This window comes from Meleagris gallopavo, chromosome 5, assembly GCF_000146605.3.
Source record: "Meleagris gallopavo isolate NT-WF06-2002-E0010 breed Aviagen turkey brand Nicholas breeding stock chromosome 5, Turkey_5.1, whole genome shotgun sequence".
NCBI classification, from domain to species: domain Eukaryota; kingdom Metazoa; phylum Chordata; class Aves; order Galliformes; family Phasianidae; genus Meleagris; species Meleagris gallopavo.
The window spans coordinates 51902159-51925246 of NC_015015.2; the positions used below are offsets into that span (position 1 = coordinate 51902159).

General features: G+C 42.0%; 1 protein-coding gene across 3 annotated transcripts in view; it reads right to left on the bottom strand.

The window, feature by feature from the left end:
* Positions 1 to 23088, bottom strand: part of BRF1 (BRF1 RNA polymerase III transcription initiation factor subunit) — a 162522-nt gene that overhangs the window by 1877 nt on the left and 137557 nt on the right. For all 3 annotated transcript variants that reach the window (XM_031553710.1, XM_010712005.2, XM_010712004.3), the window contains 2 exons: positions 3921 to 3972; positions 833 to 1001 (listed from right to left, as the gene is read on the bottom strand). In XM_031553710.1, coding sequence (XP_031409570.1) covers positions 833 to 1001; positions 3921 to 3972 — 221 coding nt within the window. The remainder of the gene's footprint in view (positions 1 to 832; positions 1002 to 3920; positions 3973 to 23088) is intronic.

A 23088-nucleotide genomic window follows, 5' to 3' on the forward strand; every position in this document is an offset into this window, starting at 1 on the left:
AATAATATATATATATATATATATATATATATATATATATATATATATATTGTCCATGAAAGGTAAATTAATAGTTCTGGAAAGACTTCTGCAGTAAATAACATTTCAGGAGAAGACTTATTCTCATCTTGCTTTTTCAAAACCCATAATTAGCTGCCCTCATTTCAAAAATATTTTTGTATATTTTCAAGGCTTAAGTTCTGAGGGGAAGTTTTTAATAAAAGATAAACATGGATGTGTCCTGCTAGGAAGAACACAACAGAAAGGATACTGCCCTTTCCTGTCAGCAGAGAAGTCCAATTAAGTGAGAGGCTTTGCTGGGTAGCCCAAAGAAATCAGCACACATCTGCATGCCATACAGCACACCACACACTATCGATGTCATTTCTGAATTTGGAGAACTCCTTCCTCCTAACACTTATCCCAGAAATAGGCTGTGATGATTGCCTTGAGCTGGACAGTCAAGTCTAAAGGGCTTGTGCACCATTGTGAAGCAACAAGCCCCAAACTCTTCTAATAGAGGGGTTACTTAATTCCTCAGATTCACATTAATAAATATCATTCCAAAGAAGGCCCAACTTCAGTTTCCTCTTGAGAAACCTTCCTAGCCTAAAGATCGAGACACAGACTTTTCTCTGGAGGAGTCCCTAAGAAAGGAGTCCCATTTTTGACAAAGGTGACTCCAAACTCTCACAAGAACAAGCTCAGCTTGGGATGAGCTGCCAAAGGGCTGAGACAAGTACAGGAACCTGTCTGTCCTGAACTCTGCACCAAGAAACCTGACAGCACCAGAGAAATAAAAGGCTGTAATGCAAACAGCATCCCAACTTACCGTTTCCTCCCATTAACTGCAATGCACTCATGCAGTGATCATCTTCTTCTTCTGCTTCTTCCTCTTCCACCTCTTCATCAAGGTTATAAGCTACTGGGCCACTCTCCACTAGCACTGTAGCTGGCTTTTCTAAGTTAGAGGCTTCTGCTTGTGCATTTGGAAAGGTCACCTGCAAAACGGAAGACAGGGCAGTAGGACAGTCCTTTTTATTCAATATTCCTATGTAATGCTTAGCAAGAAGAGAGCTGGAAGCTCACATCAAGTGCTGGAGGTGTAGCCATTCCAGAGAACAGGCAAGTTTAGAATCATAGAATAGCTTGGGTTGGAAGGAAACTCAAGGATCATGAAGCTCCAATCCCCCTGCCGGGTCACCAACCTCCACATTTAATACCAGACCAGGCTGCCCAGGCTGCCAAGACCAACCTGGCCTTGAACACCTCCAGGGACGGAGCATCCACAACCTCTCTGGGCAGCCTGTTCCAGCACCTCACCACTCTCTTGGAAAAGAACTCTCCCCCAAGGAGAAGGTATGGACAAATTTAGGCCTAAGGGCTCCTCAACAGAGCCCTGCGGGAAAGCTCACAACCTTTTCCTTATTGTGCTTGACTCACATCAAGCCTATTACACAGTAACAATGTTATTGGCACTTCAATACTGGTAAAAATGTACCTTTCAAGATAGAAAAAAAAGAAAGACTATTAGCTTTGACAGCTCTAGTTGGATTTATTTGGAGGCACAATGAGCTGTGGAACAAATGGCACTCTTTGGACAGCACTTAATGCTATGGTAGAGCACTAAGTTGATAATACACAACAGCATCTGTACCATTTCCTATGAAATACATCAGAATAACGACCTGCAAGCTCTAATTTGGGAATTGGTCACTGCTAGACCCGTTCCAGCATCTGCACCTAGTCAGATGCTCCAAGGTTAGGCAGGACACTGGGAGAGAGAGCAACAGCAGCACACAGCAAGCAGACAGCAGTGAATGTGGAGGTGCAGGTAACGCTGTCTCCACTTCAGGAACGGGGTAGGCACCAAATCCATCTCCTGCAGCGATGTGCCCTGCCCCATACAGCTTCCCTCACCCCTACCACAAGAAAAGCCCTGCAGTGCTCCAGGCTTTAAATCACATCACACAACCATGTACTGCTGCGTCTTCTTCAGTTCTGTTGGCAATAAGGTCTGTCGCAGCACTGTAATTATTTATTTGGTAATGTATTTACTTGTGATACAGAAACTGCCAGAATCTTTCTAACTCCAAGCACTTTAGAGGTATGCCATAACAGAAAGTCCCCATGTCAGAAAGCTGATGGTCTAATTATTCAAACATCAAAGCTGCTCCTAAAATTGTCACATACTATGCCAGTCAACCAAGAATCTGCCTGAGACACTCACAGCCATCTATGGGTTTGCTTCAGTAGCTCATTAATAGGCCACAAGGCACCCATTAATTTTAGCAGAAAATGTTTAGGTATTTGGATCACTCAAAGACAAGTTTTCATTATTTCTAATGCTCAAATTAATAATACAACTTAAAGGAACTTCCCTCCAGTTTATTTTGTATTTCTTACCATTATTTTTGCCTCTAGACTGATGAAGTTGAGTCCATCTACATTTCAGGTATAGGCAGAAATAGACCCAACCGTTTGACATGAATCATAACGTCTATCAATTTTTATGCTGAAAGTATCCATCTGCTCTGAAAAAGCGAGTGAATATAAAAGAGCTACAATTGAGTCATTATTTTTTAAAATTGCACCATGCTAATTAAAATGTGACCTTCTTCTAATTATCATGTCCACTTCCAGATTGCTATATTTCTAAAAATGTGCAGGGTTTTCTAATGAGCATAACATAAGAAGTGAAAATGTATTTCCCTAGGCAGGATATCAAACTGTTTCTGAAAATCAGTGGGTTTTAGTCATTTTAAAAATAAAGCAGTCAAACAACATCTTTAAATAGAACTTCCTGGACTCACTTCTAGACAACTTGGACTTCAGTTTGGCATGCAACTTTACATACGCACAGGCATTGTGAAAGCATCAGGCTATCAGAGTTGGCCAGCACCCTTTCAAAAGGGCATCAGTATCACCCATACATGGGGAAAAAAGAAAGGCATGACAAATTCCTTTGGTATATTAGGAACAGAATTGTCAGACACACAGTTCTTTTATCACCAGCAAAATGCATGTTTACTTTGTACAGTGTAAATATAAAAGCAAAGGAAAGCTGTTACTGCTGTGAGTGATAACAGCCATGACCCTTTCAGCAGAACATTCACATGCACAAAGCCACCCTGGGAGGGTTTCTGATGGTGACCACTTACTAGCTCTGACTTTTCAATGGAAATGTAATTATTTCCAAAGCAAACGAAACAACAAAAAAAGAGTAAGCCAAGTTATACTGGGTAAGCTGTCACTTCATGCTTCTTCACCGATCTCTTTAGGCAGGCCCCAGAACCTCAACCCTTCCCTTGTGTCACCACCAGTTCCACAGAAGCAGCACTTATTATCGACCCCCATCTCTGTGGGCATGGTCCAAGTGATGAAACAGGCACAAGCTCTGCCTCTCCTACTACTCGTTCAATATATACCCTTTTAGATGCTTGCAGGGAATCTTTTCTTTTTTCCTATTGAACTAGGGGTTATGAGGCTAAAGTTACTGATGGGTGAGTAAAGGCAAACCTTGGTTAGAAGACACAACTTCGGTGTTGCACTGCTTGTAGTAACCAGCTCCTGCTCTGACCACTGACACATGAGTCTCATTTCTTTTGCCCATATTTATTATACAGCCTGAGTCAGGCTGAGAAAAGCTTGTGGGAATTTCCAGACAAACTGAAGAGGTTCAGAGGAGGTTCAGGTTGGATATTAGGAAAAATCGCTTCTCAGATAGAGTGGTGGTGCAGTGGCACAGCTGCCCAGGGAGTGGTGGGGTCACCATTACTGGAGGTGCTCAAGAACCGTGGAGATGTGGCACTGAGGGATGTGGGCACGGGGCATGGTGGGGGTGGGCTGAGGTTGGACTGCGTGATCTTAGTGGTCTTTTCCAACCCTAATGACTCTACAAAGAGCTGGGCTTTACATACCTCCTCAGTGGCAGCCTTCTTAGCCAGCTGTGTAGAAATCAGGGGTCTTAATCTGCAAAAAAGGAAAGAAATGGTGAACGTCAGAAAAGTTACACAATATACAAAAGAGCTTGATGCATAGTATGCAAGAAATGAAAACACTTGGCTAGTGTTCCGCTGTGCACTAACTTTTTTTGAGACACAAAGCAAAGCTAGCAGCAGACAGTCACATACCATACAGTAATTAGTACACACATTCCCTTCTAAGCATCTGCCCCAATTCAGGATCATGGAGAAAAACGCCAGTCAACAAGCACAACAGCAACACCTCATTTCAGCTCATCCTGAAGGTCCATGAAAGAGATGTTCTGATCACATATTATAGAAACAAAAAGACTCAAGGAAGCGGTGAGGAAGAGAAGAAGCAGGCAGCCCTCACAGCAATGCCTCATCCCTCTGCTGCCATCCCAGTGTGCAGCAGCAGCACTTCCAAGCACAGCAAAAGCTGCACCTGCAGGCTGCCTGCCAGGGAGGAACACAGGTGGGCTCAGAGGGGCAGGTCACACTTTGGGGAAAAACAATGCATTTTTTGGAACAATGCAGACACGGCAAAACTGAGCCACCTTCTGAATTACCCAGCACTGCTCTGCAACTACTTCCCTTTATTTGATGACATATGCAAGATACAAGTAAGACTCTATACACAGGATTCCACGATTATCAGATTGAACGTTAAACTCCAATTACAGAAATCATCATCAAAAACAAAGGGACCCTGCATACCTGGAATAAGAAGTGACAGAAACTGAACATAAGCTTTTTTTTTTTTTTTAATTGCACCAAAGAAGACCTGCATATCCGAGGAGAAAAGATGAATCAGTATTACACTACAGCTGAACATTAAGTATCATTCTTTTCTGAAAAGCATTTCACAGTCTGTTGTCTCCTCAGTGCCATGAAGGCTGTTCTCAATCCATCACTTATTGTTGCTTTCCAGTCTTTCCTCCTCGTCTAGATACCTCCAGTCATGAAAAGCATGACTTGTTTTCTACTGAAACACGGCTCCAACAGCTCAAGTATGTCTTTTAACTAAGTCTACGCAAACAACTTAATGAATACCAATTTATGTTTCCGTTGATGTAGTCTTTTATGATAAGCAGTATCTTTCCTCTCCCTTTTCTATTAGTCATTCCTTCCTGTTAACACACAGATACCAGTTGTTTTCCTACTTATTTATTTATTTCAAATAATCAGCAGGAGGAAACATAACCCCAGAGAACGAGCAAAGCGTACTTCAGATCATTATCTGTGATGAAGAAGACAACATTAAAATACAAGACGCTGGCTGAGCTCCAAAAAAGGTCATCTCTGGAATGCTTTGCAAGACCCGAAAGGCATTTCAGCAACCGAAGGAGTCCAAGGTGACTCCTTGCAGCAGATACAGATGAAAAGATGGTACAGGAGTGCTTCGGGAGCTGCACTGCTGCACGATCCAGGACACATTCTTCTGTGACAGACACCTCTTGTCATATCTTATGATGATCAAAATCTTCAAGAAAGAGATACTCTTGACCTACATAAATTATCTATTACTTACAATTCCTGGTGGACTTCTGGGCTTAGAGAGAATGTATGTGAAGGCACGGGCGAACTTCACCCCAAGTGCCTGACCATCTCCTTTCTTTACCTAGCCTAAATCGTACAGTGTTCCCAGAATTTGAGGCTACCTGTCAATCTGTACTTTCCAAAAGTCACTCTGTTCAAACACTTACAAAAACACAAATGCAGCGGTGCCAAAAGGTTAAGCAGCTGAGGGATGCTAATTATCATCCAGGTTGTATTTCACTGACATAACTGAGAAAAAGCCCAACGGGGGTAAGCAATGAAGGACCTTTATTTTAAACCACTAGAAGTGATTATTGTAATTAACATTGCACCAAAGATAGCACCTATTGCTTCATGATACCAAAAGGCTTCAGACCTCCCTAGAGCACCCTGAAATCTTTCCTCCCCCCAATTAAAATCAAGCTGTTGAGTAAGACTCGCAAGGTAATCAGAAACTGCTGACACTTCTTTTAGAGCAAATTATGCGAGTGCTCACACAGTGAAGAAAACCATCACAAGCTATAGGAAGCAGAAAGTAAACATTCCAGTTTCACTTTAATTAAAATGGTCCCCTAATGAAAATAACAAGATTCACACTTACGAAAAGCCTACTTGCAAACTAATCCTATATCCAAGAGCCCTTCCATGCCATTTTTCAGCAGTGAGTGACTCTTGCACCCATTCTGAAATTAAAGCTGTATTTCTGCTCCATGCCAATTGCTCACAAAGCGTACTCGTCACTTCATTACTAGAAACACAGCACTGTCATCTAGTTTAGGTAATGTGGTTTCTGTCTCAGCACAACATTTCATGCGCCATAAAGCCCAGGGCTGGGCTGAGCCCTCTGCATCGTGCTACTGCAAGCTACAGTAAGATCAGAGAAAAGCTAAAAACCATCCCAAAGAGAGAAAAACTTCTTTTCCCTCTAAAATGATGCTTTTCAATATCATTTAAAAAAGAATAAAAGTTGATTTATCTTCCTTCGGTCTCATACCCATGCAAAAGCCTGCTATTGCTGTACAAACTCATTCAGGAAGGCTTTATAGGGCTGCCTAGGTTTGGTTAGTTCCTTAAATGCCCCGATGCCCTGACCTCCTTAAACCAGAGCAGCTGCAGCACACCGGCCATATGGAGCCATCAATTACTGGCTGCCATGGCTACCCATACGGCTCCTTCTGCTGCCTGGCTGCACTACAGAGCATGAAGGAGAGGGGTGCTGTGTGTCCTCATGGAAAAGCACGACTGCTTCTGTGGTTGAGACAGGTCTGAGCATTACGGATCAAACAAGCAGCTTGAAAAAACAGGGAAGTGAGGAATCTCACTCTACTTTTAATCTATAATATGCTTTCATGGGATGCAGAAAAACCCTGTCCTTTGAAGTCGAAGACCAAGACCCCTAAAAGTGAACATCCCATCCTGCACCATTAAGGTGCGATCCCAAATACACTAAAGAAACAGCCTCTATTTCAAATGTAATGCTGTGACACCACTGGAAAGCAGTGGTGCTCCTGGTCTTCCCAAACCTTCCAGCAGTTGCTCATTAGCAATGACGATTTCTAGCTTGGAGCACTTCTGTTACGAACTCTACAATCAAATACAGTCAGCACACTGTATTACAGTACAGTGGGAGAGAGCAACAAACCAGAAACTTTCTGAACAGCAATACGAGCCATCAAAAGGGGAAAAAAAAAAAGGAAAAAAAAAGAAGACTTCAAGACTTCACACAGCCCTAAGTGTTATATCCACATTTCAAACTGCTTCAGAAATTATACAGATCTACCAATGCTCATGTCAGCCAACACACGTAGTGCTGGAAGCAGATAATGTTGACATGTTCCCGACAAAACCAGCAGCACAGTACATGCCATCAGAGGCTGCTCCCCACCGAATCTGCTCCGCTCTCGGCTGAGATGTGCGCGATAACATCGAGGTTTGTCCTCCAGCTGAACGATTTAAAAGAAGATGCAGTATAATAGCTTCTGACAGGGCTGAAGATCACACAGACTGAACTTTCAAAGGGAACAAATTCTCTGGAAAACAAGCTGGCTGTGACAAACAACTGTTTTTATTTTGCTTATTATTTAATAACAAAAGATTACACAGCACAGTACATAAAATAGGAGGAGTACTATGAGGCAATAGAAGCACGTAACTCGCACCAGGCTTTTGCCCACTGAAAAGGTTTATGATTCCATAACAATTTCCTCAGCAAAACCCTGAAAGTAATTTGGAAACTCACCCAAAGCCGTGTTTCTTACTGAATTTTAATTTAGTCCATCCAAGTAGGGAACATCTTACTGCTGCTTACCACACATACTAATGTTATACACAGACAAACCTAGAATACACGATTGGAAGTGGAGCCTTGAGCCACCCGCCTGCAGTACCATTATGCAGGTCTTCCAAGGCAAACGTGTACAAAACCTATGTAATTCTACTGCGGGTATTTCATGTCTGCCACTTCAGTGACAGAAAAAGCCATTTAGAAACAGTCCAGTGGGAGTTGGGTCAGGTTCTTCATGCTGGTTGAGATACTCCTCCCACCTGAGGCCAGATGGTTTTGCCTCAGGAAGTCAGTTTACCAGACATCTGTGTGAGAAGGAAATTAATATAAATGTTTATCCCGGCTAAAAGTACCCTTTAATTAGGTACTGTCAATGTTGTCCTTACCGGAAAGCTGGGAATTACCTCTCTGAGAGGTTTTAATGATCTTTTGGAAAGAAAACAGCATCAGGAGATGACCCATGGTTCTGCCATTTCAGCACAAGAGAGGAGTGACCTCCCTGGACAGGGACCACAGCTCTTTTCCAGAAGGCAAGGCAGACTGGAATCTGACAACAATCCCAGAGTACTTCAGGGTTTGCATATACAGCTGCAGACTCACTGCTAGCTGTGAGCTGGGTGCTCACAAGAGTCATTCCCTCCCCCCAGGAAGGAAGCCAAGGCACGTGGCCAAGGCCTTGGGTGGTTACAACACTGACCAATGGCCATCTGATGCCTGGAGAAAATGGACTACGGTGTGAGGGTGCACCGTGGCACAACTAAAAGAGCCCATAGAAAACATCAGCTCTATAGAATGACAAAACATCACTCATGCTCACACCTTGAAACCACGTGCGCTTAAGTTGTTTGACTTTCAGGCAGCCATGCTGACCAGCCCTTCGCCCAGCCCAGCTCATCATCACATGAAGGCATCAGGGAGTTTCTCTGAACCACTCTTCCTAGCTATAGGGCGACAGAGACTTTAGCTAATGACGAAGAGATGCCAGCCAAAGGATATCTCTACATGGAAGTGACCTCAGTTCATGCACACCAAGCTGCTTTAGAGCTATACCGTTGAGACTGATGGAGTAGCAGGCAGGATCTGAAGCCTACCAGGGATCCTTCTTTCTATGATGTTTCATGCACAGATAGAGCCATTTCAAGTGGAAAAACGCAAAGCTAAAGTGACAACAAAAATAGAGTGAAATGAGAAATTGTTCCCACTTTTGATTCCCACTCAGTTCTCTTTAATGCTGGATCAGAGGAGTTATGCTTTCATCAGCGCAGCATCAGACAGCACAGCACTGAGAACCTTCAGCACTAATGAGGTTGGCCTCTTCTAGCAAATACCCAGGCTGAAGTATTTAGGCTGTACGAACTCGCAGAAGTAAACTGGTTAAAAAAAATAAGAGCCTCTATCATTCAGCACAGGAAATACCCATCAGCAAAGAAATAAGCACCTACATCACTCACCAATGCACTTCTGATTGTCTCTTGAAAATCCAGAAGTTTGCTAATGTACAGTGAACTAAGCACTCATTTCATGCCTCTCTGAGAAGGGCAGAGGTTGCCAACATCTGCTGTCTTCACTATCCCAGCTCAGAATGAGCAATATTCTCCGTAGCTGTAGCACTCATTCCTCAATCAGATGCTGTAAAATGGCAACTTGCTATTCTTTCCACTAAAACAAAAGGTTTTCATCAACAAAAATGGAAAGAATGAAATCTAAGGCCACCTTATTGGGACCAAATGAAATTATACTACAGCAGCAGATCCAAAACAATCTCTGCACGTATCTGATTCTAAAGGAAATTGCTGCAGACCATGGGAAATTACAATTGCTCCAGGACAAGAAGGGCTGACTGATCTAATATTTCTGGCTGACACACCTTCTTCCTGGCCTTGTCAATAAGGATACTGATGAGCTCATCTCTCCACAGGTCAGGAAAACAATAGCTGAAAATACGCTATTCCTTTCACCATGTACATTTTTTCAGATAAAATAATGGCAGAGAAACAGATTTGTGCCTTGCTGAGAAAAGCTATTTAAAATAAGGAAGCTATGAAGCATTTTAATGAAGGTAAATGAGTAATCATGATGGTCTCAGTTAAGCAAGCCTAATGACTATGTCATTTCTAAAACACAGGTGTGAGACATCTCATGTGGTGATGATCCAGATATGTCCAACTACTTTGTAGCACGACCTTACATATGCTAAAAGTGCAGAATTTATCTATTATGGCAGAAATTCAACAATTAGCAGATAAGGCAAACATAAATCATTTTAAAATCATGCCTGGATCTATAGTAACTGGAACAACATTCAAAAAGTCAAACAAAAACACTACCATCTCAACAGAAGCCTTATACTATTGAAAAATTCTCAGCCATCGCACTGCTGCTTTTATTTCTGACACAAATGTGTTTTGCTAGACTCAAGAAAGGAGGAGTACAAATGTTTGCTTTTGGACAGGTGTTTTGATCAATCTCAATCTCATGAAAACAGTTAATGAGGAAAAAGATTAAACGAAAAACATCTCAGTAACCTGCAGCCTCTGAGCCCGTCGAGATCCTTGTATCCAAAGGCGATGGCAGATCTTCCCTGGTGACATCACGAGGACAAAAGTAACACCAGGCAACATAATAACTCGCCTCTTCCACCACTTCTGATAGCATGCAATACTGTGCAAATGAAGTTGCTCTCATCAGATTATGCAACAAAATCAATATTTCAAAAATCAGGTATCTACAGATTTGCACAAGCAATCCATCAAGGAAAAAAGATGGATGTCAGATTTTTTTTTTCTTGTATCTGGTCTATTCTACATTAAAGAACAATTTCACTGCCAGCCATCTGGAAATCAATGTATTCCAAGCTTTATTTTGTGATTACCAACATTCCCTCTCGTAACTCATTTCTAATTATAAGCAATAAATCATTCCCTCTTGCTTGTAATTTGTAACAGCCAATTAAGGCAAACCTCTTATTTAAATAGCAAATCTAGCTTTAAAACATCACATATTTTGAGGTATGCACGGAACACATCTAATCAAACAGACAAATGGCAGTCGACAATTTAACATGGCTGTAGAAGTCACTGAGGAGAGACACAGGAAAGCACATGGCCTTCTCACATGATTTAGGTACATCAGGACTTTCCGAAACTGAACACGTGGCTCTTATCTGCCTGATCCAATGCAGAGGAGATTGACATGCTGCAGAACATGAGCCCATACGTTCCTCCAGGAAGTCTGGTGTCAAGACTTCCCTTCAACATATCAGGAAACTAATAGAAAGGCTGTAACAAGAGAAGAAGCTGTAGGTCAATCTGGTGAGAAGTTCTGGATGTTTTTCAGTTCCATTTTAACAAAGGTGAAAAGTACACAGCACTAAAATTAAGACTAAAAAACCCAATTAAAGCAGTTTTTCCTGCGAGTACATTTGATTAAGACATGGCCTGGCCTCCACCTTCCAAGCCCAAGGACCCCAGTGTATGCTCCTGGATGCTCACCCTCTCAGGTATTCTCTGTTGTAAGATTTTGCAAGGTTTAGCCCACAGTGTCACACATGGCACCAGAAAGGCACCCACTTGAATGACTCGTCTCCATCCAGGGTCAGGCAGACAAAGCAATGAGAGTCTGCGAAGGAAAGGCATCAGCAAATAAATCCAGATCATCCCTTCGGGGAGAAATCTTTAATGGTGATTTCCTATGTAACTCCTACCAATGGGAGAATATGAAAGAAATGTGGTGGAAGATTTCAGACAAGACAAAACAAGGTGGGTCTAGCAGCACTGGCAAGGACACAGAGAAATTTTTACACGTATTTGTTCTTCAGTGTAGGTCTAAAAAACAGGCATGTGAGAGCAAACACAAGAGAGAGGCTTCCTATAAACAGCTCTGCTGGGATTTGTCCGTTAGAAAAAAAAAAACAACTGTTGTCAGGAAAGTATTTGATATAATTTTAGATGCAGAATTTATTACATGAGAAACTGATCTTAGGAACGTGGAAGTGGTTTCCACTGAGATTTTATTTGGTCATCACACAGCTCAAGTCTGTTCCAGCTTCGCATTGTGTCATCTGGTAAGCGTTTACAGTAGGAATCAAGGGAACTGGATTTGGAAAAAATCCATCTCAACTGACCTAAATCTGATCTGACCTGAATAATCAAACTAATACAAAATTCAAATATGGCTAGACAAAAGCAAATAGAGGTAATTCATTAGCTGCAGTTCTTTCAGGAATTTCCTGCCCTTTTCCACACATGAGGGGTATGCATCCCACTCTGCTTTTCTTCCTATAAAGCAGTGAAGGTGAAGTGGGCATCTCCTTGTACCAGAGATGTCAAAGGCTGAGAGCAGAAGCCCTGCAGGCTCCATTGGGTTCACTTTCTCCTTCAGACACTGAAGGATACGATGCCACAGCACTATCACAACAGACACACTCTGTACTTAAACTGTCGGCTTCACTTTATTCCTAAGAGTCTGAGCTGAAGGCATGCAGGTGCAGCACCATTCAAGCAAACACACAGCAGATCTCCATAGATGGATCAGCATTCATAATAGATCCTGCCCTGAGTGTTAAACACAAACTTTCAAGACTCCTTATTTCTTTTCACAAGAGATCTAAGTATTGCTATTCATCTTCTCCAAACACAAACATCTTAGCTGGTTTACATCTGGCTTACTCTCTTAGTAAGTGAGACTGAAGAAATCTGAAAGAAGAATCTTGGAAGAAATCTCAAAAATCACTGGTTTGATGTTGGTGAAACTTGGACAGCATTTCTGGCAAAACCTTTGGATGAGGATGCAACATAAAAGTGTGAAGGGAGGGAAAAACAGACACCAAAGCTTATACGCTTCAGTTTGAGAATAAGGCATCATTCCCATTATGCCTGTGGATGTATATCTTCCTCATACAATGTTTTAAAAGCTTTATATAAACTATACTTCTAAGCAAGCTTGTAATTAGCAAGGGGCAGGCTTGGTTCTAATTATAACTTGCACAGACACACATTATGGAAATACTTAGCTAATAACCATAGCAATGCTCTGCTGATGGCTGAAGTCAGGCCGGCATGTGATTGCCTTGTTACCACTTGCGTACTTTCTGTCTTGTGCAAACTGGGCTCCCTAAGAAGCCTGCAGGACCGGTCTGCCAGCTCTGCTACGTAGGGTAATCGAGGCTTGGCTTCCATCAGTGCTGTGATGATCTGCTTGCCTGCGTCCAGCATTCCTGCTCCATGCGGGTATGCTGTGGGATACCTGCTCTCACCTCATGCTGACACCAAAAGGGCTAGGGAACCTGACAGATGTAGCCAACTTTGCACCATTTGCACACCAACAGACTGTGCCCACTGTGAATATGTGCACGCTGTTCTTTACAGCCTTTCTCAAAGTTAAAATGAAAGACAGTTCAACATCTCATCTCAAAGCCAAAATATTTGAAAAGAAAAAACAACAACCAAAAGCCCGATTGGATGTTCAGCTACAAGAACTTCCCTGCAAGTCAAAGTCCCTGTAAAATCATGCTTGTCTCTCACAGCTTTGGATACGAATTCTGATACAGCAAAGGTTCAGAAAGTAAGTGGCACTCTTTTATTCTAACCCTGGAAGCTACCCGCATTGCAAACTCTACTTGGGTATAAGCATGCATGGTTAATAAAGTACAAATATGGTACAAATAACTGGGAAGGCAGCCATTTACCACTAAACATGACACTAGTATAAAAGAAGCATTGCTACACACCATAAGTCCTTGTTTGCACATACTATTATATATTAATGAATCACTGAACTGAGTCCCAGAAGCCCTTCGTGTTATAAAAAACACCTCCTCAGCAATGCATTTGTTACAGAAAGATCAGTATTAAAATGCAGCCACGTTTTCCTACAGAACAAAAAAAATCTAAGTAGAAGTGTTAAGAAGGAAAACAGATCTAATTGCTGTTTTAGAATCTGCGTACAATATGTGCAATTCCTTTCAAGAGAGGACGATATAATTTCAAGTGTAGGGAGCAGACAGCATCGTCTCCTCCAATGCATTGTGTAAGTTGCACGCCATGCTGCTCAAATTAAGTTAGGTTACCTATTGAAAGGGAATCCTACATGGAAAGATGATTTATTTTCAGTTAATACTGGCTTATATAGCTTAATATTCATGCTAACATATACATATTAATCAATGAAACCCCATTCAAACTATAAGGGAGATGCCTCTTGCAGCATCCTGCTCTGGTTTCACCAGTCCACAGGCCTGCTTCATCATAGAATCATAGAATCATTTGAGTTGGAAGGGTCCTTTAAAAGCTATCTGATCCAATCCTCCTGCAACGAACAGGGACACCCACAGCTCCATCAGGTGCTCAGAGCCCCATCCAGCCTCACCGTGTTTCCAGAGATGGGGCATTCATCACCAACCAGTGTAGCCTGCGCCAGTGCCTCACCACCCTTATTGAAAAAACCTTTGCTGTAAATAAAGCTCAAACTGAGGACTCCACTGGTGAGGTCTCACCAGTAGCAGAGTAGAGGGACAGGATCACCTATGCTCTCCTGGCCACACTTCTTTTGATGCAGCCCAGGATACAGTGGGCTTTCTGAGCTGTGAGGGCACATTGCTGGTTCATATAGAATCATATGATTCTATGATTCTGTGATTCTAAGTCCAGCTTCCCATCCACCCTCAGGTCTTTTTTGGCAGGGGTACGCCCAGTCCTTTGATCGCCCAGCTTGTACTGGCGGGGGGGGTGGGGGGCTCTCTTGACCCAGATGCAAGACTTTGACTTGGATTTGTTGAACCTCATGAGATTCACGCGGGCCCACTGCTCAGCCTGTCTAAATCGCCCTGGATGGCATCCCGTCCCTCAGGCTTGTCAACTGCACCCCACGGCTTGGTGTCATCAGCAAACTTGCTGAGAGTGCACTCAATCCCATTGTCGATGTCATTAATGAAGATGTTAAAGAGCACCTGTTCCAGTAATGAACCGTGAGGGACACCACTTGACTCTGATCTCCATCCAGACATTGACCACCATCCTCTGGGTATGATCTTGCAAGCAGTTCCTCATTCATCAAACAGCCCACACAAAACAATATCTTTCCAGTTTGGAGAGAAAGATGTTATGGGGGACCATGTCAAAAGCCTTAGAGAAATCCACACAGATGACATCAGCAGCTCTTCCCTTGTTCACTGACACAGTTACATTATCATAAAAAGAGACATGGTCGGTCAGGCAGGACCTGCCTTTGTTGAAGCTATGCTGGCTATCCTATATCACCTCCTTCTCCTCCATGTGCTTTAGCTTAGCTTCCAGGAGGATATGTTCCATGTTCTCCCCCAGCAAAGAGGTGAGGCTGACAGGTTGGTAGTTCCCTGGGTTATCCCTTCTACCCTTCTTAATATGGATGTGACACTGCCTTTTTTCCAGTCACCAGGGGCTTCATCTGACCACCAGGAATTTTCAAATACCATTGAGAGTGGCCTGGCGACTATGTCAGCCAATTCACTCAGGATCCTGGGATGCTTGGGCCACTGGTGCCTAATTTGGCTCAGTCAAAACCAGCTGGATCAGCCTAAATAGATGGTTGCTAATTATTGCCTTTTGAAATTGCTGAGTTGCCAAAATGGGCTAAAGGGCACACACAAAAGCGGGTCAGCCCACAGGCCCAAGGGACACGGGGCTGACGTGGCCTCACAGCCCTTCCAGATGGCTCCTGACACCTTCTCTCTCACTGAGCCCTCACCTGCACAGGCAAAAGGTTGACCTCAATCTTATAAATTCGGGAGGCCTTTCCCTTTTAAGATATTGTGGTCCCCAGCGCTTTATTCTTCAGCCATCAAATATCCAACCGCTCAAGGAGGTCAGCATAAAAGTGAGGTGAGCAGCTCCCACTGCCATGCAGCGTCCTTCCCCCCCAAACAGTGGCTACAGAAGATGCATTAAAAAGAAAACTGCTGCAGCTCAATCCTGGGATTGCTCATGCACATCCTTAGCTCTGTATACATATGAAAACACTGAAAAGCTCTAACAGTTACAGTTATCCTTCAGCGCTCCCTCAGAAATGTACAGCTATGACCAAACTGGGTCATCTGAGGAGCAGTAACACAAATGCTGTGCAAGGTACCTTCCTATCACAATTACAAGGATATGGGCTATGAACAGTAAAAGGAATTCAGCTGACCGTGAAATGTGCAAATACTACAATAAATAGATATTTATACACCGTCTTATTTATACGAAGCCCCTCATTCCTAAGCCATCATTTATATTTTGACACTGAATTCTGACAAGCTTTTCAGACAAGTGGTGACGTGCAGCAGTTCTTAGCACTATTCTAGAAAGAATGAGTAAATCGTGAAGCAAACTTTATCCATCACAAGTAAACCCCTCTCCTTCCTTTGTACCTCAGAGAGCTTGCACTGCAACTGCATCATGAAAAAACAACTGTATTGAACAGAGGAGACAGTGAATTCCCACTGTAGCTTAAATCCTTCTGCATACTAAGCTCTGTTTGAAGATCAAAAATGTACTTTCAGGTTAATCTTGTGCACTTTGAACTTTAACTCCTTGCATGGCAAAGGAAAAATTCACAGAAAATAACCCAATATTCTTACAAGCCCTGAGCTACTTCAAGTTAAGTGCTGGAGAGCATTGTGACACTTCGTATGCACAGACCCTTTCTAGCCTTTGTGCTGCATGCATCCCTCTCCAGAGCCAAAGGGCTCCCTGCTGCACACAAAGAGAAGGCTGTTTGGGCTGAAGTCACAACTTCAAAGACCTGCAGCACAAAATTTGCCAACTTGCTTTGCCATTCAAGCAAATGTCAACTGGAACAAAAGCACACAGAGTAAAGTTGTTACAGAATGCCAGGCAGGGAAAATAATGCAAATTTGTATCAATGATCAACTTAGCCTTAACTAAGTCTAATGAGCAACTTTGCCTTTGTTCTTTTCCATCATCACACTCATTTTACTCTGTGAGTTTGAAAAGGCATTTCTGAAGCATTAGTTAAAAAGCCTAGCTTAAAAATTTAAAACAAGCTCCCACCTTTAAAAAAAAAACAAAAACCATTAGTTTTGAATGTGTCAAGTTTAGATTTCCTACATTCTATACTTGGTAAAAATATGCAACAAATGCCTAAGAAGTGCTTGGCCCCAGCGAGACAACAGTCTGCACAGACTCACTCCAAATACGTCTGCCTTTCAGTTGTTTAACCTCCATACACTGCATTGCCTTTATCAGCATCACAGCATCTTTCCAGATTGCCTTCGTTTTTTGTCCTCAAAATATCGTGGGAACATCAATAGTTGGCAAACTAACACTTGGGCTTTTAGCATGAGGCTACAGATCTCTCTGCTACTTTCCTCGGTCAGTTAGCAAAAACTCACAGTAAATAAACAGATGCACTATATATATATATATATTTAATGCAATGTAATGTAACTGCCATATTGTAATGTAAACACATTTCATAGTGTGTTTTTTTTATGGAAGACGCTTTTTAGAGTAAACTGTTTTAAAGGAACTCAATCAAATTTAAGACATGCACAATAGATTTACATTTGGAAAACAGTTTGGTAGCGATTTATAGCCCTTTGACGTGAACTTTCACAGTCATTCTTAGAGCAAGAATGCATTATAGTTCAGAAGTGTAATGTTTTGGCTGGCCTCAGTGGGAAAATTAGAGCTGAAGTCTCTCGAAGGCTCTTTTTACCTCCAGGGTTCTGCATTTTAATATCTTTTTGAAAATCTTAATAGATGAATAAGAAAGAAGAATAAACCACTAGTTTCTTCATTAACAAAGTATATACTTCCAGCACAAACTGAAAAAAAAGTATCACCAACAACTACCAACAGCAGCAAACAGTTGATCCATGTAATACCAGATTTATTGCCTCTACATCTTCCTATCTTCCTACTGGATTACAACATTGTACAGGTAGTTTGAATGTTCAAATGCCCCACTCATCTCACCTAACACAACTGGAAAATGCATGCTTCAGAAACAGCATATGCGATGCAGTATTTTTACCAAATGACAGCACCGTGCAGAGAACCATGGAGCAGATTTCTCTCATCCCACTACAAAAGCAATGCATGGAAGTCATTGAGCAAGTGCTGCTCCAGCAGTCCTACCCAGGGGTCCTGGCCCATCAGTGTCATGGTAACACAAGAAGCATGTTTGGCTTGGGAAGTTGGGATCACCAACTTGTTTCCTGCAGACATCACCCAAACAATCTGTGCAAGATAACGCAGGAGGTGCTGAGCTGACGCCAGCTCCAAGCTCTCCTCATATAAAAGACAGTTCCATCGGACTCGCACCAGTGGGAACAGTATTAGAAACAACCCAATGGACACAACCAAAGCTCCCAAATGCTGGTATTCACGATGGCCAGTAAGAAAGTTCTGCTGGGTATTCTCTCACACAACCAGTATTTTTGCAGGCTAGCTTTTGCTTTCCCTTCATTATACACATGACAGCAGCACAGTTTTTAAAGGAATAACATTGTTAGTTGAGTGGGTGACTTTAGGAGGAAGAGCTAAAAAGTTAGACTCTAGATGTCAGACTGAAATGCAAAGTTGGCTTTAGTTCTGACATAAAGAGCGTACAAGCCTCACGTTTACTAAAACAGATGAAACAAGTCCCAATTCTTTTTGAGTAGCAGAACTACTGAAGAGACCTGGTGGAGTTTAGCACAGTGGGAGTTTTAGTCATCTATTGCTACACATTTAAACACTTGAGGACTTTGCAATAAATGCTGAAATGAATTCACCATCAAAAGACAAAATCCATGTTCTATCTGCCAAAACCTTTAGCAGCCTAAACAGAAAATGTCACAATTGATTTTCAGCAATGGTATAAAAATAAAAAAACAACGTTTTAAAGTCTTCAGGGGAAAGATAGATAGACAGATAAACAGCATGATAGACAGATGGATTTATTGCTATAGGTAATTTTTACTCTTCTTAAGCAAAAATCAGGCTTCAAATGGATTGATACAACAAAAAAGATTAACTAAAAAAAAAACACCAACAACTAATGAGTAATTTTATATTTTAAATTCTCCAGTTTGTCAGGGTCATCAGCCTAGAGGTATAATGCTAACAGAATTTTGTTAGAGCACTACTGTTTTTTTGCATTAAAGTTAAAGAGCTTCCTCTCTCCTTGACTGGTATCAGCTGTAATAGAACAAAAACATTTGAAAGGGGGGGGGAAGGAGGGGGGGGAAAAGCCAAAAAAACCCTGGGCTATTAAAAGTGCTGTTTTGGAGGCTCTTTTATTTCCTTTCTGTTTCAGTCAGTCAGTTATAAATTAAACTCTAGGCTCAGTTCGCACCCACAAATCCGCTGCTAAAGGGAAGGTCTGCATGTCCCCCACATCCACAGACTCTCTGCCAGGAAGAGGCCATTTTGGGGAGGAGGCAGGGCTGGTGTATTCACAGACCCCTTCTTCACTCTAAATTTACCAGGATTTACAAAATTCCTGATTTAAACCAATGTGGCAAAACATAGATGGAAACGTAAGACAATGTCTGTAAACTCTCAAGGTTGTCTGCTGGGCTGATAAGCTGTCAGCCATGCTTACAGACAGGCTCGCACATTTAAAAGGACTGAGAAATACGCAACTTTATCATTCTGCTGCAAAAGGATCAATGCTAATATTAGCATTGAGTGTTTGAGTGATCAGCCTTCAGGAAATGCAGTTTTAACTAACAGCAAGATGGACCACTCTAGAAATTAGCAAGTAAACAACCTGTTTTCATACAGCCTTTAGTAGATGAGCAACCGAAGTGCAGCCAGGATCACTGTAAGTCAGATTTTAGTTTTACTTTCCACTTGCTGCGTTGAAGAAAACTCATCAAATCAGTTGTTCCTACTTAAAATGGAAAAATGTCTCCGAGAAAGGCAACTGGAGTGGAGAAATAATTACCTGGAGGTCGGTTTATTTAAGAGTAAATTCACTCAAACAGAGTCAACAGAAGCACTGGTGGAGAAAGGCAACAGGTTCCCTCAGACCTCCCTTGGGCAGAGGCTGGAGGCCGCTGCAGCCTTCCCACATGGCGGAGCAGGTGAGAGCTGATCTCCTGCAGGAGACACAACCCGGCTCCTGTCATTTACAAGTTTCTTTTAAGATGCTTTTAAATTCTTTCACTCCTACTCGGCTTATCAGCTGAAAAAATAAAAGGCTGAAGGCGCTGACTGCCACGCATAAAAATGAAATGGAACTATTGCCTCAGCTGCACACAGCAGCCCAGTGCCCTTCCTTCCCAGGGCCTGGCGTAAGGAATGCCCAGAAGTGACTAGGCTGTACAGCACCCTCTTAAATACAGCCACGGTGTATTTAAGTTCACCTCCAGCTGCAGCAGACCCATGGGATCACATAAACGCTTCACCATCACAAAATTACAGAATCACAGAATGGTTGAGATTGGAAGGGGTTCTGGAGGCCATGTGGTACAACCCTCTGCTCACACAGGGTCACCTACAGCCCACAACAAAGCTATTTCTTCAAGCCTATGAATACCTCAAGGATGAAATTCAGACTTAGTTTGATCAGATATAGCTCAAGAGAGACACAGATCTCATGATATCTCTTCTGTACCTGGCCCTCAACCTGTATTTTGACTATGCTATCTTCAAACACGTCACTCAACCTGACCACCAACATCTGCTGTTCCACTGAAATCAGCCTTTTTCCTGGTTTCATCCTACTTCTGCCATGCCATATGCTGTTGTTCCACTCGTCTTTGCTTTCAATGTCTGTACTGTTCACCTGTATGTAAGTTTCTATCATGAAACTGTATACCTGTATTTCAGCATTTCCTCCAGATCATCACCATTTTATTTCTTGCTGAAATCATCCTAATGACTCCAATTCTCTCATCTGCAGAAACGAATGGTTCTCCAAGAAAGGCCTAATGCTTCCCTAATCTGTCACGTGGTGCTTCTTCTCCAACATGTGGCCCAAATTGGTCTTTTTGTTCAGCCTCATATCTAATTTGCAGCCCGCTATCTCTCTATCTCTTTCAGCCTTATGGCTTTTACAGCTTGTGCTCCCATGTATGTCTGCATTTCAGATTATATTTCTTTGGCTGCATTAGTCTGGATTTTTTCCAAGATGCTCTTTTTATTTCCTGCTCCCAGTTTTTTCTTAGTGGCACTGTTTTGCATGGCTGTTTTCAGTGTTTTTTGCTGTATGACTCACTTTATTGTCTCCTGCAGATTTCATTAGCACAGTTTTCTGTGTCATTATGAAGTAGGACTGGGTTTCACACGCTGTTCAAGCTTTACATTAAGCATCTTCTTGAAAGCTAGCACCATTCTCACCGTTTGCTTGGGCAGATACTGGTACTCCTCAAAAGAAAGATCCTGGGGTAAGAGAATCTGTCTAAATAGTCCAAGTTTCCTGAAGTGCTGTGAGGAAAAGGGTAACGGAGTGGAGAAGCAGGGTATGCTAACATCATTAGCTCCTGGAAGACTTTTTTTTCCCATGACCTGTTTTGTTAGGTATTCAAAGGTAACTTCTGCCAGGAACAGATGGTGTTCAAACAGACAACTGGCAAGTGGTCTCAAAGAGTGCACTGAGATGGTGTTGTGAGTAAGTCTGGTCAGTTATCCAAAAATCAGTATGAGTACAACAGGAGCTGCCAAAAGGTATTGTTTCTGAAAGAAAATTTAGTAAGTAGGACAAATAAACCCATAGGTGAGTAATTTTAAGAAACTTTCTGAGAGAAGGATGGTGTCTATTAGGAGCTCTGCAAAGTGTTTGTATCAAATAGTTTACGGATGGTTGGAAGTAAGCTGCTTCCAACTTTGATACATGCTTCGATACGTGCCCTTATTAAAGAATATGATAATGATCTTCCACAGATACGATGACAAAACTAAAATCATAGAGACAAGAAGCACTTTTTGAGAAATATTTTAAACAAACGAGCCTTAATCCTCCATATTCAGTCTTCAAGTGGCTGAATAAATTTCCTCCCAATTGTTACTCCAATATTCTTCTGCTTTAGACCAAAAAAGGCTAACACAGACCTTCAAATGAATTACACTATACATTATTTATGTGTTTCAGATAATCCCTGCTAACTGTCCAAAAAACATCTCATTTGCAGAAATTGCATACTCTCTCAGCATAAACATTACTAATGACAGAAAATAAAACCAGAAGGGATTCATCCCCTTTTTAATGCTAAATATTATGCAAGTAACTAGCAGCTATGTAACCTCAATGCTGCCTCAACACAATTTGCAAAATCATATACAAAATTGAAAATAAATTGTTAGGAGATTATTCAAGAGAACTATTGCCGGTAATCTCCTAATAAGACGTGCTGCTTTCACCTTCATGCATATATTTTAACACTTTCCCTTGCTGCAGTATTTCTGTGAGCCTAAGTGCCATGAGGAGCCCATTTAATAAGTAGTCTCTTCTGCATTATGCCTCAACAAGCCACAGGCTTGAAATATCCATGGAACCGTTTAAGATATTTATAGTCAGCAAGGTCAAGTTGGAGATCCCAGACAGAAATCTATCACACTGAGAAATGGAAGGATTCCTTTTCACTCCCACCTCCCGCATCTCCCCAGAAATACATTTAACAAAGACTTCAAAGCACTGTTACAACCAAACCCTGCAAATGCAGGGAAAACCATGCAGAATGTGTTTTCTCTATCCATAACTCACCTCTCTGCAACACACAGATAAAATTAATCTTTACAATGTCCTCTATAAAACCTAGATGGAATGGGTCCTACCAACAAGATTCAAGCCTTTACTACGTTTGTGGGAAGCAGGGGATGCTGCCAGTGGGAAGACACAGACAGCAATACAGATCCAAGTGCCAAACACTGAAGCAGAAAAGCCACATAAAGCTGTTTACCAAAGATAGCCCTGATAAACTATTACTCATCAGGGGATGGTAGGGCCAGAGCAGCAGCTGCACTTCAGACCGTGACGTAATCCACAGTTCAGTTGCAGGGGCTTCACTAAATGTCCTGAGGTTTCATCATCCTTTGGATGACAGGTCCATGTTTATCTCACACCAGTTCATATATCTAGCATTTGACAGATACAGTTTCGAACACCACAATTCATTCTGAATTTGTGTCCCTAAGGCATCCCTCCTTGGTACATAATCTATACATGATTTTAGAAGTGATATCTTAAACACGGTCAGACGATTTTATTATACGACATTTTCACCATCAAGAGGAAGTTCTGGTTTTCCATAGGTACCATTCTGAAAAAAAAGTTGTTTGCCCTTTTCCTCCCACTTAAGCAGTACATGCTCCTTCTTACCCTAACCACAGCAAA